The 19,632-nt window shown below is 34.8% G+C and overlaps 1 protein-coding gene and 1 pseudogene across 1 annotated transcript; one reads left to right on the forward strand and one right to left on the reverse strand.

The window, feature by feature from the left end:
• Positions 1-577: 577 nt before the first annotated feature.
• On the reverse strand, positions 578-19,228 carry ABO6 (DEA(D/H)-box RNA helicase family protein). Its single transcript, XM_028054492.2, has 19 exons — positions 18,918-19,228; positions 18,360-18,514; positions 18,131-18,218; positions 17,795-18,031; positions 16,686-16,781; positions 15,732-15,920; positions 15,381-15,540; positions 15,142-15,272; positions 13,821-13,991; positions 12,350-12,622; positions 10,423-10,617; positions 9,745-9,948; positions 4,664-4,733; positions 4,412-4,560; positions 2,657-2,965; positions 2,484-2,543; positions 1,879-2,031; positions 1,664-1,774; positions 578-1,484 (listed from the first exon to the last, which is right to left on the reverse strand). Exons 1-19 carry the CDS (start codon positions 19,155-19,157, stop codon positions 1,014-1,016), a joined length of 3,462 nt encoding a protein of 1,153 aa, XP_027910293.2. The 5' UTR covers positions 19,158-19,228; the 3' UTR covers positions 578-1,013.
• LOC146880903 (secreted RxLR effector protein 161 pseudogene) lies at positions 7,731-8,714 on the forward strand (annotated as a pseudogene).
• Positions 19,229-19,632: the final 404 nt, after the last annotated feature.

Here is a 19,632-nt window from a genome sequence, read left to right on the forward strand (position 1 = left end):
GCACGGGTTAAGAATAATTAATATACACAAAATTTTACAAAAGTATATAGTTAAGTGTGATATTAATTAAAATCTGACCTAAAAACTATTAATGCAATTTTATTTTAATTAAAGGACAAAAATACCCATAAGTGATGTACATATGTATTTAATATTTTATTTAATATTTATTAATAAAAATAATAAAATAAATGTATTTTAATGTTTAAATATAATTAAACATAAAAAAGTTGAAATTAAAAAAAAATAGTGTTGAACATCTAAAATTATAAAAAAAAACAATTAAAGTATCAATTTTGAGTAGAGATTTTAAAAAATTCCAAAGTCCTAATTGTATCAAAAACATATTGTCTAAAAATTAAAAGGATATTTTTGTCTTTAAAAAAAATTTAATATGCATTTATACTATTTTAATTAATGTATTTAATTATTTCAATTTTCAATGTAAAAATTATAGTACCAATGCACATTAATGATTCCTTAACCAGTGTCCTAAGGACACTGGTTAGCATTCTCCTAGTTTAAATAATTTACCAGGACATCAGAGTGCTTTCACCGGGAAGAACAAGCACCAAAATATAAATATAGATTTTATTGAATGTTGCTATCAGAAGTTGCAGGGCATGCCATTCCTAAAATAACTAATACAACTTTGTGTATCTTGGTCTTGGACACAAGATACATTTAAATATTGGTGTACACAATGATACCAAAATTTGGTGGGCTAAATATACAATGAGCCTCTAAGTGCCAGAAAACTGCCATGGCCGAGCATCTTATATTAACTATTTTACCCTAAGTCAATATCAACCCCTCCAAAACGAGAAATGAGAAATCAAAGAGCCTAATATCACAAATTATATTCCACTCAAAAAAATGCTTCACAGGACCACATACCAGGTCTCCTAAATCCCTTCCATTCACAATCATGCAACAAGTTGCATGGTGCTGAGCTACTGATAAAAGTTGAAAAGGATAGGAACAACTAACCCAAAACCATCTATGGAGACATGTCAATCATGGCGTCGTTTTGATTTTCTCCGCTTCCCGAGGAGTTTTAGCATGTTATCAGTGACATCGGGAGGAGACTTATCATCTTCAGGCTGATTATTGTCAGAAGTATGAGTCAACCAAGCCAATGCCTCTATAGCAGCATCCCTTTCTGCAAGTTGCTTGTTTCTCTTCGGTTTGCCAACAAATTGCATTCCCTTGAACTCCACCAGTGCCCTAAACTCATTCGTCTTGAGATGTTTGGTTTTGTATTTTGGTGGGGAGTGTCCTGCTCGCATCAACAGTGTTTGCAGCAAGCTCTTGGGATTTGTCCCATCTTTTGTGAATTTATTTTCATCATTAGAGGGCCTTGGCTTCCGGCTTTCACGGCCAAACACAAATCTTCCTTCGCATTGATCCCCTGAAACCAGCTCCTGAACCGCAAGCATCAAGTACTTCCCTTCCTTGTGAATGTCAATGCTAGGATCTTCAAGCTGCATTTAGTACAAACCCATTATCATTTTATTTATCTTCAACCAACATAACAGATTAACATTATATTAATTCAAAAATAACATTATTAGAAAAAGTTAAAACTCATGTCATGCACCAACCTCTCATATTTGTTGAGTAAACAAAGAATGTTATATTGCAAGGAAAAATATCTACTAACCTTCTTCTGGATAAGCTTATTGAGCTCTTCCTTAACCTTCAAATAGCAGTCAGCTAAATTAGGATCCATGAAGAAGTCAACATATCCATCTAACATTTTTAGATGCCCAGCCTAAACCCATGAGAGAAGAGAAGAAAGAAAAGGATGATGTTACTGTATTGAAATCCATAGAGATGGTCTACTGGAAGAAACATGTTAATCAAATAACTAATCACCTGTATCCCATTACTTAGAGCACCACCAAAAAGGATCAGTATTGAATCAGATACACCAGTGGAATCACGGATGAAAACAGCATTGACCTTAACTTTCTCACCAAAAAGCAACCATGGGTATGGAATGGTCTGGTACCGTGCATTCACAGAATTCTGGCCAAAAGATAAAACTAACCATCAGGAGAACAAGAATACTATGCTCAAACCACATTCAAGAAGGAGACGTACTTGTTATTGTATGTAAAAGCTAAAAACAAGAAATGAAAACAAAACAATGTTTTCTTAAAAGCAACACTCAACAACAATTTAGATTGAGAAGGGGCAAAACTTATATATAACACCACAGGTAATATTCGTATTATTTTTCAATTAAATTTGCTTTTCATCTCAGTAATTATTACTGCCGATTTAAATATCTGAGATGAAGGCCGCAGTTACCAAGATGAAATTTTAATTTTAATTGGTGTCCAACAATGGTCGTAACATAATATATCTAAGTTTTGTCAATTGCTAAAAGGATATTCAATTGAATATGAACCATTATACACAACATCAATTTATTCATTTAAGATGATAGGAAAAATTTAAATTGGTCTGTCACTTACAGCATATAATAAAACCTGGCCATCATCCATTGTTTTAAATGACATGGATGTCTCCCTGTGCTGCACAGAGGAAAAATTAACTAAATAAATAAACCAGTAAAAGCTCAACTTGTAAGCCAGGTGAGCAACTTACTATGGAGAAAAAAAGAAATTATAAGAAACCAATAACTCACCACCACTGATGCTATGCCAGGAAAGAGTCCAGAACAAATGACTGCACGCACAAGAGACTGATTGTGACTCAATTTGTTAATCATGCTTGCATCTGTATCTAGCAAGCCAGCATCTTTCAAGATGAAGCTAAACTGCTTCCGAAGTGAATGAATAGCCTGAAGAGTTTGGGCAGAGAGAAAATTTCTCCAGCAGTATTCATAAGACGATCCTTCTCTTTCTGCATCTTTCCATCCTTCATATGCTCGAACAAGAGCCATATGATCACTGTAATCTTTGGCAGAAAACCTAGACTTTGCTGTCCCAGCTAACTGAAAACAAAGGCAAAAGCTATACTTAGTTATTTTAAGTGTAAACTTAACCTTTCTGGTCAAAATAATAATATGTGAGAATAAGAAAAGCAATTGGCATATAACAGAAAAAATGAAAAGGTTCAAAGACTAATTAATATGGACCACCTTATATCATATTATTACTATTATAGAACATGGGAATCACAACATCAGATACCAAGATGAAGGGGATATTAAGTGTAGGGTGAGGTGATAACTAATGCAAATTGGCTTATGCACAGCCAACCAAAGAAAGAAATGTGCAAGTTCTAAGCTGAAAGTCCAAATTTAGTTCAACAACAGTAGTGAGAGCACCTTCTAATTCATCCCATAGTTAATTGTCACTATGTTAAGTAGACAACGATCACTAAGGTGTGGAGAAAAAGGAAGGGAAAGGGTAGAGGGGACTGAAGGTTCCTGTGAAGAATGAAGGGAATGTGATTGGTAATCAACCCAGGAAATGGCATTGTAACGACCTGCACATGAGGCAGGTGGGGGGACGGAAGCCGGTTGTAAGGGAGCACGGAAGAAGGTTTCAGTACAAATTGGGAGGTAACTGAGTATTCAAAGAGTCTACGGTGTCTCGGTCTCCGACATTCACCTTTATCTCAGTGAGTGTTTTTTGTAGTATTTATTTTGCACAGATCAATTCAACAGTGGGAAATCAGTGCACGATGAGAATACGATTTACAGTAATCATTCAGTATTGTATTCCAATTAAACAGTATTCTTGTACCAGTTTCTGATCACTGTGAAAGGAAAGATTTTATTAATAAGAGGGTTTGCAAGATTCATGTGAAGCCCGGCAGAAGGACAACAATAATATAAACGTCTTATCCCACTTGGTGAAGTCAGCTACATGAATTGCATGCACCATTAGACTCGGTTAAAAGTAGGATGAGAAGACATTTCAGTAATTTATTTTGTTAGAACAAACAAAAGAGACATAGATAGGTTGAAACTGTGTCTGAATACAGCACGGGTAAAGGTTTATATAGATCTGTACAATAAATACACATGAACGGAGGGTAGACAATTTCCTCTGGATCACAGATAATATGCCTATAAACTATATTTATTACAATAATCTATTGTATTTCCAGATTTTCAACATATTCACCATCACATTAGCACTGTTCACAGATCTAACACTATTGTGGTCAAGTTCACCACGCTAAATATGAGATTATCCGTTTCCAGTAAATGTTTGCTTAATCACATACAGGGATATAGCATAAATTATTCATCATGTGTAGACCTAACAAATTAAGTTTTGGAATTTTGGTTCATGAAATATTACCGAAATTAGTCATAAAATATTGAAGCACAAGTTTGCATTCATTGTTTTGCTATATAGCCAAATTCATACAAATGCAAAGGTTATTAGAATCAATTGTGCACAAAAAAGGTAATGAGCTGACTTACATCCCTCTTGTCTTGTGGCAAAAGGAAAGGATCCCTGACACTAAGGCCAGCTACAATTGTAAGAACAGGATCAAAGCATCGAAATATAGCTCCCATTATTAACATTTTGCCGAGCTTGGGATCTACAGGAAGTATAGAGAGAAAACTCCCTGATTGAAAAAAAAAAATGGAAACAAAGGAATTACTAATAACCATGAAACATATTTATAGGCACATGATAAACCAAGAAAATAGGATAGAAAAAAGACTCACCGAGATTTGTAAGATTTTCTTTTTCATCTAGTGCTCCAATCATCTTGAGAAAATCAATAGCATTTTGAACCTGTTCCATTAAATGGTAAAAACTTGGTATCACACAGAATCACATAATTCGCCATTTTCATATTCAATTTCTCAACACCATAAAACCTTTCAGACATTAATAAGCGCCTATCTCCAAACCAATATCATTATTTTCATACTGGAAAACAAAGGTTTAAAGTTGAATTGCTTTCATTTAAATTCGCTATATTTTCAAAATGTTTTGTTGCAATAAATGATTTAAATTTTCAATTTGGTCTTAATTCTGAGGAACCTACACTCGACTTTTGATCATGTGCGTGATCAAGTTTTAGCTGGTGATCAAATCCCTTCGATGGACAACTTAGTTACTAGACTTCTTCGTGTACCTACATTGGTCAAAGATGAAAGTTCAACTGATGTTTTTGAAACATCAGCAATGGTAGCACCACGAGGAAGAGGAGGAGGTCGGAGCAACCGTGGAGGACGTGGTGGTCGAAGTGGGCGTCCTCAATGCTCATATTGTAATAGAATAGGCCATACCCAAGACAAGTGTTATTCCTTACATGGTTTTCTCGATAAAGCTGCTCATGTGTCCAAGTCTGATCATTCAGAATCTAGAATTTCTGATGAAGAGTACCAAGAATTCTTGAGGTACAAATCTGAGAAATCCAACAATCCTGGCCCATCCTCTTCAATGTCAACTGCATGCATCTCTCAATCTGTGGAAGGTCTTAGTTCATGGATTCTTGACTCAGGTGCCTCAGATCATGTCTCTGGTAACATTTCCTCATTTTCCTCCATTTCCTCTCCCAAAAGTCCTCATTTTATTAGTGTTGCAAGTGGATCCAAAGTGGCATCTCAAGGAATTGGCAAAGTTTCTTTATCACCTTCACTAAATTTAAACTCTGTTTTGTACATTCCTCATTGTCCTTACAATTTAATCTCTTTGAGTCAATTGACTCGTTCCTTAAATTGTTCTGTAACCTTTATTGCTAATTCCTTTGCTATACAGGAACATGGTACGGGTCGTCTGATTGGAGAAGGACATGAGTCACGGGGACTTTATTTCCTAAAACCAAGCTCCTCAGTATCTTCTTTTGCAACTTCATCCCCAAAACTTTTGCATGATCGTTTAGGTCACCCAAGTTTGTCCAAGCTGAAGATGATGGTTCCGAGTCTCAAACACATTCAAGCCTTAGATTGTGAATCGTGTCAGTTAGGAAAGCATGTTAGATCTTCCTTCCCTAAAAAGTCTGAGACACGATGTAATTTTGCTTTTTCTACTGTTCATTCTGATGTTTGGGGACCAAGTCGTGTCACTTCTTTTGGTTTTAACTATTTTGTAACGTTCATTGATGAATTCTCTCGATGTACTTGGGTTTATCTGATGAAAGAAAGATCGGAACTTTTATCCATATTTGTGTCCTTCTTTAATGAAATTAAGAACCAATTTGGGAAGACAATTAAAATTCTCAGAAGTGATAATGCTAAGGAATATTTTTCTGCTGCGTTTTCCTCATTTTTATCTTCCCAAGGAATTTTACATCAGTCAACATGTCCTCATACTCCACAACAAAATGGCATAGCCGAAAGAAAGAATAGACACCTTATCGAAACTGCACGCTCTCTCATGTTGAATACCAATGTTCCTATTCATCATTGGGGAGATGCAGTCCTCACTGCTTGTTTTCTAATCAATAAGATGCCTTCTTCTTCTATTGAAAATAAAATTCCTCACTCGATAATTTTTCCAAATGATCCTTTGTATCGTGTCTCTCCACGTGTGTTTGGATGTACTTGTTTTGTTCATAATGTCTCTCCAGGTCTCGATAAACTTTCTGCAAAGGCTATTAAGTGTGTCTTTTTGGGATATTCTCGCCTTCAGAAAGGGTATAAATGTTATTCTCCCTCAACCAAAAGGTATTATATGTCTGCTAATGTTACATTCTTTGAGGACACACCTTTTTTCTTGTCCTCCATGGAGGAGAGTTCATCTATTCAACAAGTCCTTCCTTTACCATCCTGTGATCCCTTGGTTCTTCCTGAAACTCAACCTCAAAATGCCAATGACATTGTTCAACCACCTCTTCTCACATATCAGCGTCGCACTCCAGTGACTCCTTCCTTGCCTGAAGACCCCTGTGACTCAAATCCTTCTCCACCAGATTCTCGAATCATGGATCCTTCATCCTCTTCATCTTCTCTTGACTCCAATCACACTTGGCCTATTGTCCTTCGGAAAGGTATTCGCTCTACTCGTAATCCACATCCTATTTATAATTTTTTGAGTTATCATCGTTTGTCTCCTCCATATTTCTCTTTTGTTTCCTCCTTGTCTACCATTAAGGTTCCTAAGAATGTTGATGAGGCACTTGGTCATCCTGGATGGCGACAAGCCATGATTGATGAAATGCAGGCACTTGAACACAGTGGGACTTGGGAACTTGTCTCTCTTCCTCCTGGTAAGAAGTCTGTGGGCTGTAGATGGGTCTATGCTATTAAGGTTGGTCCGACTGGCGCTGTAGACCGACTCAAAGCCCGTCTCGTCGCTAAGGGGTATACTCAGGTTTACGGCCTTGACTATTGTGATACTTTTTCTCCTGTGGCTAAAATAAGTTCTGTTCGTCTTTTCCTTGCTATGGCTGCCATTCGCCAATGGCCTCTGTATCAGTTGGACATTAAAAATGCCTTTCTTCATGGTGATCTGGAAGAGGAGATCTACATGGAGCAACCTCCTGGGTTTGTTGCTCAGGGGGAGTCTGGGTTAGTTTGTAAGTTGCATCGTTCTCTCTATGGCTTGAAGCAATCTCCTCGAGCTTGGTTTGGTAAATTTAGTCGTGTTGTGCAGAATTTTGGATTGAAACGTTGTGAAGCGGATCATTCAGTATTTTATGGTTATACTTCTCCTGACAAATGTGTTTATCTTATGGTTTATGTTGATGATATTGTTATCATAGGAAATGATATCACTAGAATTGCTCAATTGAAGAACCATTTGTTTAGCCACTTTCAGACCAAAGATTTGGGTCATCTTAAATATTTTCTTGGTATTGAAGTGGCGCAATCAAAAGAAGGTGTCATCATTGCACAGAGAAAATATGCTCTTGATATTTTGGAAGAAACAGGTCTGACAAATTGCAAGCCCATTGATAGCCCTATGGACTCAAATCAAAAATTAACAAGAGATCAAGGTGAACTTGTCTCAGATCCAGAGAGATATAGAAGGTTGGTTGGAAAACTCATCTACCTTACTATAACAAGACCTGATCTTTCTTATCCAGTGGGAGTTGTTAGTCAATTTATGCAAAATCCCCACATTGATCATTGGAATGCTGTGATTCGCATTCTCAGATATGTAAAAGGGAACCCAGGACAAGGATTGTTGTGTGAGAACAAGGGAAGTACTCAAGTTGAAGCGTATTGCGATGCAGATTGGGTTGGTTGTCCAATTGATAGAAGATCTACCACAGGGTATTGTGTATTCCTTGGAGGGAACCTTGTATCTTGGAAAAGTAAGAAACAAAGTGTTGTTGCTCGATCTAGTGCAGAGGCGGAATATCGATCTATGGCTCTAGCTACATGTGAACTAGTATGGATTAAACAACTCCTTCAAGAGTTGAAATTTTGTGAAAATGAGCAGATGAAGTTATATTGTGACAACCAAGCAGCCCTTCACATTGCCTCCAATCCGGTGTTTCATGAGAGAACAAAGCATATAGAAATTGATTGTCATTTTGTTAGAGAGAAATTACTATCCAAGGATCTTGTTACAGAGTTTGTCGGCTCTAATGAACAACTTGCAGACATTCTGACTAAATCTTTAAGAGGGCCTAGAATTCAATTTATATGTTCCAAGCTTGGAGCATATGATCTATATGCTCCAGCTTGAGGGGGAGTGTTGAGATGTAATATTTTATTTATCATGTATGGGATCCCTTCTTTAGGGTTAGGGTTAGGACTGGGCCTTGACTCTTTGTATTCTGCTTATTATTTTCTTATATAAACAGTAGTAAAACAGTAACAGTGATAAGTTTTTCACTGTTTCATTTATCTGAAATCTCTTTAAGAGTAATTTAATTTTTACTATATCCAATATATATATATATATATATATATATATATAGAGAGAGAGAGAGATAGATAGAGAGATGTATGTGTAAATAATCAGCACAAAGATCAAATAATACCAGCTTAAGCTACACAACTGACACCTTCAATAACTTTCTATAAAATGTATATTTTTAGCTTTTATAATTTGTCCTTGATCATAATTACATATTACCTTCATTGTGAATAATAAAATGGTAACCAACAAGTCAATATTTGGATATAGGCTAAGAATTATATTCTATAAACTATATCAATTTTGATGGATATAAATAAAGTACCAAATAATTTTAGACTAATGCAATTTTTTGTAGATACGATCTAACCATCAGAAACTTTCAATCCAAAACTCAGTTTTGAAAATAAATTACCTAAAAGTTATTAAAAAGGTCATAGTACTAGTGTAGCTTAAATTGGTGTCATTTTATCTCTCCTATATTTTATATATATGAGTTTACGTATATGGGTTAAGATCCGTTTACACCGTGTGTAAAAGTCAGTTAATTACACCTTTAAAAACTTTTTATAGAAAGCAAATTTAATTAATCCAACAGTTGAATTTCATATTGTAATTAATTATATCATGCATGCACAATTTCAAAATTATTTACAAATTTATCACGTCAGTTAACTATAATATATAATATGATACTTAAATATATAAATATTCATTATTGGGTAACATATCTATATAAATTAAAATTATGTGAAAACTTTTATACATGATCTTTAAGATAATATCATGAAATCCCACGGTTAGATTGGTTAAATTTGCATTGTATAAAAACTTAGTGAAGGTGTAATTTAAGTAACTTTTACATATGATTTAAACAACCTCAAAGAAGTTGACAATAGGAGAGGGTATGAAGAGAGAGAAATAAATGTAAGAGATAAAAGAATACAAAGAATATACATTACAACTAAAGAGCAATGACAGTACTTACAGCTCGTGGCTCCGGTGCCTGTAAAGCTGCTGATAAGAACTCTCCAATGCTCTCAACCTGCAAACTTTTTATTTGCAAGCAAAGAGAGTTCAAAGGTGTTCTCAGTAGTTCAGGAAGTTGATATTCAGAAAAGGCTTCATAAACACATTTGGGGTAAAGGTGGTAGCATTCTCCTGGCTGCACACGACCAGCCCTACCCCTTCTCTGCAACCAAAGAGGCCAACAAAAAATAAGACAATTAGCTGCATGTTTGACTGTATGCAAAAACAATAACGATTATGAACATGCAGCATAAAAAACATCCCCCATCTTTCAGAATTTAAAAGACAAATGACAAGAAAAAGGATGAATCTTGCAACCAGAAAAAATATAGTAAAGCAAAAATATAAAGACCTAAAGGGACATGAGAATCAGAGCTTAATTTCACTTTGTTTATGAACCCCCTTTCTTCATCCTCTCCTACCATCACTCTGCATTTATTCTTTTCTCCCATTCACTTCCTCCACCAAAGGCTATATTATTTTCACTAAACAACATATAAATATTTACCAGGAGAAAAACAGAAAAGGCTCCCAAAGGGTAAATACAAAAGGGATGGAGCATCAGTAGCAGCATGAACACTACAAAAGTTAAAATAATAGCAACAAAAGTGAATGCTCAAGAGATGTAGATACTTGCCTGACGTGCAGATGCTTGTGATATCCAAGAAGGTAGAAGACAAGGTGTGTTATTCAAAGCATCATACGTGGTCTCTTTTGCTTTTCCACAATCGACCACAAAAACTATGTCATTGATTGTTATACTTGCCTCAGCCATATTTGTAGCAAGTATTACTTTCCTTATGTTTGGAGGTGGTTTCTCAAATATGAGTTTCTACAAAGAATATATAAAACAAGATTATAAATAATTTAACAATAGACAATGAGATAGAATCAAATTAACAGGGAAAAAAGATAATCAATTATCAGTAAAATGCACTTACAAACTGAACATGAAATAAATATTCTATCATCATCATAGACCTCAGTACTATCTACCATCAATTAATTTATGATTAATCAGATTGATTTTATACTTATGTTAATAGTATAAAATAGAGTAACTGAATATTTCGTTATTATGTTCTCTCCCCAGTAGATTGAATGCTTCAGTTGTAATTTAAACACACACAATTCATCATACACCTTCCCAGTTTCTCTCTTCTCAACAATAAGAAAAAAGTACATCAAAACAGATAACTTTCTAAACAAGAGAGCAAGAAAAATGAATTGCAAATTAATGACAGGGTCTAAGAAGGCATTCCCAGAAACATGCATAGCAAGACTTGTTTTGAACCCAGAAATTCTAATAATGTGATATGCCTATCATATAACAAGATACAAAATGATGAGTGGATCCATATTTAGTTATTTTTGCTGTTTTCTTCCTATCCAGCCTCCTCCTGATCTACTTTCTCTTTTTTCCTTAATACAATTTATTATCCTATCCAAAAACTGTTAGATTCAGACCAAGAAAATGTATTGCAATAACTAAGTTGCTCTCCACATTACTTCCAATCCAGTATTCCATGAGAGAACTACACACATAGAAATTGACTGTCATTTTATTCAGGAAAAGTTGTTGTCTAAAGAAATTTGTACTAAGTTTGTCAAATCAAATGATAAACTTGTAGATGTGTTAACCAAGTCCTTAAGGGAACCTCATATTGAGTTTATTTGTTCCAAGCTTGATACATACAATTTTTGTGCTCCGACTTGATAAGGAATGTTAAGTATCAAATCTCGGTAGGAAGTAGTTGTATTGGAAGTACTACTTATGAGCTCTACCTAGGTTTCCAATTCAGACTTTAGATCTTTGATCTTCCCTCTTGTTTTATCAAAATTCTAGCATTTTAAATATGAGATCATAATAGAGGTGTATTGAAGCACTCTAAAATATATTTCTCTTTTACTAATCGTAAGTGCATTCTCCATTACATTAATGTTTTGATGTTGCTTCCTTGATTTCCGCTAACATGGAAGAGTTGTATTGAATAAAATCATGAACAGTATTTCTTGTGTGACAGAAGGAATTAAATGCAAAACGATGAATTATTCATGGACCATTTGCATGCACTGGTCATATTCCATTCTGTCTCACACCTATGAGCCACGTAGGAGTGAGAAATGTATCACTATGGCATTCAACTGTTGATGTAGCCTTTTGGTAGGAGTTCCACTAATAGAAGAACTTAAATGCATGGTACAGAAGATTTCAATGATCCATTCGCATAAAAAGAAAAATTTTGGGAACCGGATAGCCAACACACCAATCTTCCAAGGACTTCTCTGAGTATTTACTGTTTATCTTTTGAGCTACAACAATTATTTACCATTGAATATACAGAACGACTTTTAAAGAATAATCAAATTATTTATTACTTCATATAATTAAATTTCAAAGAAAAACATAAAATAATCCAATAAAATGACTAAATTCAATGTGTTGCCAACCAAAAGACATGATAGGTTAATCACAAATCCATACCACAATGAGAAAACATAAATGCTCACGAGTAAATGGAGATGCAATACACCCAAAGGATCCAACTAAGGAAATAATCAACCTGTTCTGATGTTGCCATTGAACCATGACACGTTAGAAGTAGAATCCTATTGGGATCTCCTAAAAGAGGATGTGCTTTAAGTTGATCTCTTAAAGAACTTATGTCCTCCCATCCGGTCATAAACACTAAGACAGCACCTGGACGTTCCTTCCTACATATATGGCATAGAACAGCCTCAATGAGATTAAACCCTATGCAGTCAGGTGCCCAAGATGCCACTGAATCACGTGCCCTGGAACTGTAGTTCTCAAAGCTTGATTTTGAAAGAGCATCCTGTTCAACAATATGAAAATCAAAGATCATTTTTCCAACATAATCCGGTTTCAGTTTCTAAGGCAAACAAAGAACATCTAGTTACATCATCTCATTTTAAAGATAACAGAGAACTGTAAAATATTACTCAAGAAAAATAGGGGTGGAAATTGCATAAAAGACACCACTTACTGTTGGAAATAGGACAATCAATGTTTCTTATTTTCCTAGTAGTTAACCACGTTCAATGTATCTTATGAAGTTGTGATAATTTAATTGTTCTCTTGAAAATAGCTGAAGCTATTTATCACCTGTGTAACCCTTTTGATTATAAATAGATCAATATACTGGGTGGAAGGTCAATCTCAGACCAAAAAAAAAGAATATCTACATTATTTTGGGCAACACAGAAGTTAAAAATAGATGCAATTAAAAATATAAATACTCTATGCCATCACTGTTGTGATAAAAAATATTAGTAGCAAGATTGAGAATAAACAACTTTGTTTTGGCACCAAAATAAGCAATAATTGGGAATGTTGTTAGTAGGATATTAAGTGTACTACTAGAAGCTGTTAGAAGTTGTTAGAAGGTTCTAGATATCTCTTTGTAATTATTACTCTAGAGTTAGAGTTCTCTATATATAGAGGATGATGTACTATTTCAAATAAATAAATTGATAAAAATCCTCTTTCTTTCTGATTAAGCCTCTCAAGTGGGAGGATAGACTATATCTTTCTGTCTTCCTTAATCTATTTGATTTTTCCATCTCCTTCCCAGCCTCCCAATGCAATGAAATATAGATGAGGAAACCAAACCAGAATGAAGAGAATGGTAACTTTGCTTTCACATCAGTAAGTTAAGAAGAGAACGGTGACAATTCTATCACATCAATAAGTTAAATGTATAAGAGAATGAAAACATCCCAACCCAAACCACTCATTTGTTGTTGACAGACATGGTGATAGGATCTAATATCAATTGAAAATAACCTTAGCATGTATATGATATATTGTAAACAGCTTCCCGCTTTCCTTACATTGGGTGGTTATGAGTTTGTTGTGCCAGCTGTCTACTAAACATTTTCCAGTACATTTTCAGACTAAATATTTCTAATTTCTAAGATTGCACAATCGCACAGAAAAATCATAAAGAGAGATTCTTAAGCTTCAATTGAACTTGTACATATTAAAGGCAAATTTTTAAGGTTGCAGCACACCTCAACAAGAGAAGTGATCTGATTTTTCCTCTTCCGTGGTGCTAATTGCTTTTGTGTTTTCCACAGTTTCTCTTGACCATAATCATCAATTTGGTTGAAGGAAGTCAACTTGTATCCAGTTATTTCCAACACATCTTCTAAAAAGTGAGCTCTGACAGGATAGGTGAAACCCTGGGCAATGAAAACAAAACAATTGAAACCACCTCGTTCTATGAATAAACATTGCAAAAACCAGAAAAAAAAAAAAAAAAAAAAACTTCCAACATAAGAGATGTATCGCATGAAATGGTTGACTCATTGCATGTATATCATTTAGCATCTAATAAACATTGCAAAAAAACTTTCAGCAATTTGTTGTTTTTTTCTTTTTCTTTCATCAATTATCATCATAGAAACGGGAGTCATAGAAACTAAAAAACATTGTTAAAAGGAAAAGGAACTACAGAAGCCTTTCTGAATGCAACCTATTTGATTATTCTAGTGATTTGCTTTCATTCTTCTTAAACAGGTCTTCATATAATCACTCACTATATATACCATATCTGACAATTCTATTGCTCTAATTTTCCTTCTTCTGGAACCAAGGCTCCAAACCCACTCATTCAAAATATATAGCATGTTAGTAACTTATAGTTACTCTTTATTGTCCTTCTAAGATATAGGTTTCATGTGGTCATTTTAAGAATGACATTTTAGTATCCTTGGCAATTAGAAAGTAAAAATTAAGGTCCAAGATCCACAATGTGGGGCACTGCACTCATGCTGAGGAACCATTCAGTAGGATAGAGGCACCCAATGAATTAACACTAATGACTATTGGTAAATGTTGGCATGGTATAGTTGGAGTTTACTTTTCCTTAGTCGTATGTGAAATTTCAGCAGCATTTGACAATTGTGAGTATTATCTGGGTATAGTGTTGAACAGTGTATATTTAAGCTTCTTATTGACAATTTCTGAATCATACTATGTGTTACTATTCATTCACATTTCAGACATTGATAAAACATCCTAGATGTGATTCACTAAGTTATGTTAATAACTGCTTTGTGGTCATAGGAAGATAACCTAACCACACTCTAAACCTTCCCTCAACAACGGAATATATAGCTTAAAAACTGTCAAGCACAAATTTGAACATACAAACTGCATGTACACACTCATCCACCCAATCACTACCATACCATGCCTAGCATACAACAATTTGAATTTCAACATTACTAAAACTTAATTGCATATACATGGGCTTCTATCATTTGGAATAATTGAAGTTCAACTGTCAACACAAATAAAAGCTCAACTATAACTAGAGGATCATCTTACCGGAATTCGAAATGTAGGAGCACCTCCAAAATAATTTGAAAACAGCTCAGCATTCAAGGTGGCACTCATTAAAACCAACCTTAAATCCCTACGCCGTGGAAGCAGATCCTTTAGCACAATCAACAAGAAGTCTGAAACAAACACAAACCAGCAGCCGAAAGCATAAGTCTTCTTAAATACTTCTTTGGCATTATATAAGGCATTAACTGATATTAGATTGTCAGCCAGGAGGAAACTACCTTCATTCATGCCTCTTTCATGAATTTCATCCACAAAAACATGGGTTATACCATTCAGATTACGATCACTCAGCAACCTTCTAAGTAATATACCACTGGTACAAAATAGCAGATGGGTGTTTTTCCCTTTCATTCCTTCTAATCGAACTTTGAAGCCCACCTATCAAAAAACCTCTGTTGTGGTATAGCAGCAAGAACAAAGATATTCCCAATTTTAAAATCCCATTCAAAAGAAAAAGAGTAGTTTATGAATCCTATATTTTCTTCATGAATAATAATATGTGCATCTAAGTTTTCTTTAAAATTACATGTATCTGAGTTTTGGTCCATTTGCAGAAAAGCAGAGCTTACTGTTTCACCAAGAGGCTCTCCACGCTCAGCTGACACTCTCTCAGAAACTGCCATGGCAGATATCCTTCGAGGCTGCGTGCAAATAATGTTACAAAATGCTCCACGGCCAGACTCTATCTGTGATTCTAATACATATTGAGGAATTTGAGTGGTTTTACCACAGCCAGTCTCTCCAGATACAACTATCACCTAGATCATTATTCATCAAATAAGGTATCAATTATGAATTCATAACCTCAACTGAGCTCATACATTCAGTTCATTCATAGTGAAAACCATAGACAGTGATAACATAGTTAATCTGAAAATTACTAGAACGGATTGAATAAGGACGGGTTGAATTTCAACAAGTAAAATTCAATAAAATGGCATAATTATAAGGTTGTAGAGCTGTTAAAAGCAATCTGCCACTCATCACAAGCCTTCTCATCATTTTGAAAAATTTTATTAAGTGCATAGCATCTATTAATTTTAAGTCAAATGAAAATACCAAACTAATCATTCAAGGAAGGGGACAAAGGAAAGACTATAAATCAATTTTAAAAAATGTTCGATACAGGGCATGAAAAGACAAATAAAACAAACTCAAATACCAAAAAAGAAAAATGCAATCTAATTTTGATATGACTTTCATTGCAAATTTTTCCACAGGGTGCAATGCAGATTTCAAAGACCTATTAGTGTATTTTAAGTGTTGGTTCAGTCCAATTCAGCTTAAATTTACATACTTTTCAGATGCAGGTAATGGCGGCTTGGTAGAGTCTAACTAAAATACTAAGTGTCAAAGTCCAGTTTCATTCTTCAGTTCTCTGTTTATTTTTTATAATGATGTCCTAAAACCTTGTGGGATTATGGATAGTCCATACAGTGTTTGGTTTTTGAAGTTCAGAGTACTAAAGATGTGTTCATAGCTTACCTCGCACATATATACTGAAACACGATTAGCAAGCATACCTGATTGTGTGCTATAGCTTGAAGTAAACCTTGCTTTTCCATAAATGATGGTAGAGACTTCCGGAATTCCAGCATCTTCCTGCCTTCAGGTGATTCCTGTACTCAAAGTACAATATATATAGTTTAAAGCCAAAAGTATGCAAATTATTTCAAGAACCTTCTGATTCATTGAAAAGAATACAAAGAAAAAGCCACAAGTAAAATAAATGGTATTTTTTAGAATCTTAATTCACTAAAAAATATTTGTTCGCTTAAAATATAGGGATAATGTAAGACGCCCATTAAGCAGACTCAATAAAACATACAGAAACCACATGTACCATACTCATACCTAGAATCAGCATAGCTCTATGCAACACTACAAGCTTGTATCTGGACTCTCTGTGTGCATCTGTACACATCCATTTTTTAACTATCTGGCTCTAGAGTGCTTAATGGCATGAAAATATCTTATTTTCATAGAAGTAGGCCATTTTTAAAAACAACAAAAATACAATTATTTGTTTGTAAGATTGCTGAAAGAAAACTTGTGTGTCGTCAACCAACTCCAAACTTCATTTGCAAGCTTTTATTAAGAACATGCAAATATCTGATTGGTAAGCCTTCAGATAAATCATGAGTATTCAAATTTGGATAGCAATTAATATTTAAGTTCTTCCATGGTCAATACACAAGCTTGCAAGCCAGGAAGCTGGCAGCAATAGTATCATTTAGTATCACAAAAGAAAAGTAAAATTTTTACTTTTCTCTCATACAACAAAGCAAAGGCAGACAAATAACATGCTACAGAAAGGACTGTACAACAAAGAACATAACAGTGCTTGTGGGCCAAGCTAAAAAATTGGAACCTAGCCTCCTCGTACCATTTAATCTTCAGTGTGTAATTGTGTATAAGATATAATCTATGCAAGGACAAACATATATTTTCATTTTAAGTTAGAATGACCACATAGACAAACTAATAATTTCGCTATGAAATTAGAACAGAAAAGAAAATTAATAAATTACAAAAGTAAACCCAACAGTCACAGACTCTTAATTGTGATTAATTCATGCATGTGTGATACCAAACAAAATCTAACAGGAAAATTCTAGAAATCAAACAAGACCTGCCAAGTTCTTTGCATATTGCGCATCCTCAAACTCCTCTTCTGGAGAACCTTTTCCATGACAGATTCATCCACAAAAGAATCAACATTTTCGTCAATGTCTATTTCTTTAACTTGATTGGTGGAGTTCCCATCATCCAGGCTGTCAGTTGTCTTTGCAGAATTTAACTGAAGTCTATCAAGGTACTCCTGCAGCAAACCCTCAACCCTCCTTTGCAAGCTTAGTGGAATCACCACCTGTGACAGCGGAATGTACGAGAATTATTTTTCTAGGACACAAACAATCCTAGTACAAATTGAAGTTTTCTACCCACCGGTCCTTAGCCAAGTTATTACCTCTCTTTGAGGACGTTTGTCATCCAAATCTGGACGGTAGTTGGGAAGAGGCACCTTGCTTGCAACGACCACTTTTCCAAACAACTCACTGTATTATGATAACCAACACGAATCATTAATTGAAAACAAAAGACACAGATTCTTTAAAAAGTCTGAATATCTTTTAAAGTCAATGAGTCTTTCTTTTTCTCTCATTTCAAAAGGCATGAATAAACGTGTATTATTTTACCTGTATAGCCCCATTCTTTTGGCAAGGTTAGCTATCTGTTCATAGTCCCTCCTATCTTTTTTATCTCTTGATACAATCTCCTGGTCCTTTTCGCTGCGTAACAGCATGCTGAGTTTCCATTTCCACTCGTCCACATTGGCCACCGTAGACGATACCTACAATAACCATTACATTTTCTCAGAAATAGTGGCCCTGTACCAGAGCTGACCATGATTTTCAGAACCTACTGAATACAAAAAAATAGATTCCATTTTATCCAAATTGAACCTTAATCAAATTCCATCTTCGATTGAAAAGCCTCAGCATTTGTAACAAAAATATTTGTAGAAAACATATCCGCAACCAGTTCATAGGCATTAAAATATCTTCAAATGCAACTGTACTATTTTTCAATTTAATCCATGCTATCAAAACATACTAACATAACCAGACAAGGCGAGCTTAAAATACCTGAACAAAAATAAAATCATTTTCACCAAAACCACACGTGAAACATCTAAGCATATCAAATAAACAACAAAATTTGAAAGAAAAAACAGACAGAGAGAAAAGAAGAACCTGCTGGTTCTCAAAGTCACCGTCGTATTCATCATCGGAGAACTGTTCGAGGGAATAGTAGCTGGAGAAGAGGCGGGTGGTGGCGACGGAATTCGCGCTTCGTATGGAAGAAGGGAAAAACCTGAAGAGTGGCGTTGAGGTTGGAGAAGAAGAAGCGACGCATTGGCACGTGTGGTGGTGAAGTTGAAGGGACTTGGCACGTGCTATGAGCAGAGACACTGCAAACTTTGAATTGCGCATCGTTGCAGAGGCATTGCGGTGTTGCTTTGATACCTCTTCAAACGCAAGAGTGTCGCAATGGAGTTTGAAATGTGAAGAAGAGAGATTCGTCCGGTCGGACTCTATCAACCCGAACCGTTTTAAGTTTTGGGTTGTTTTAGGGTTGGGTCGGACTACCCGAGCGAGATTATAGAATGAAAAAAGGTTTTTTTTTAATGCAATTAGGTAAACTTAAGAAAAATTATATTTAAATAAGTAGATTAATTTATTAATATAGAATACATCCTTTAATTAAATTTATCAATTTCAATTAGTTTTATAAATAAAAACTTAGTTTTCTTACTTTTCTTTATTTTTAATAGAATGTTTGATTAGTTGCAACAAGTCAAAATACCTACAAATAATAACTAATGTAATTTTTTATTGAATTTATTAAAATAAATAAGTGTTTAGAATTATGTTTTTTGTTTTGGGGCAAATCTTCCATAGTGAATTT

Source organism: Vigna unguiculata, chromosome 11 (genome assembly GCF_037176805.1).
Source record: "Vigna unguiculata cultivar grain cowpea cultivar isolate G323 ecotype 2 chromosome 11, ASM3717680v1, whole genome shotgun sequence".
Classification (NCBI taxonomy): domain Eukaryota; kingdom Viridiplantae; phylum Streptophyta; class Magnoliopsida; order Fabales; family Fabaceae; genus Vigna; species Vigna unguiculata.

Coding starts and splice junctions, on each gene's coding strand:
- ABO6 (XM_028054492.2), bottom strand. CDS start 19,157: ATGCGCAATTCAAAGTTTGCAGTGTCTCTGCTCATAGCACGTGCCAAG. Junction 15,921..16,685: donor AAGCTATAGCACACAATCAG/GTATGCTTGCTA, acceptor ATAATGATCTAG/GTGATAGTTGTATCTGGAGA. Junction 12,623..13,820: donor AGATCACTTCTCTTGTTGAG/GTGTGCTGCAAC, acceptor ATTGTTGAACAG/GATGCTCTTTCAAAATCAAG.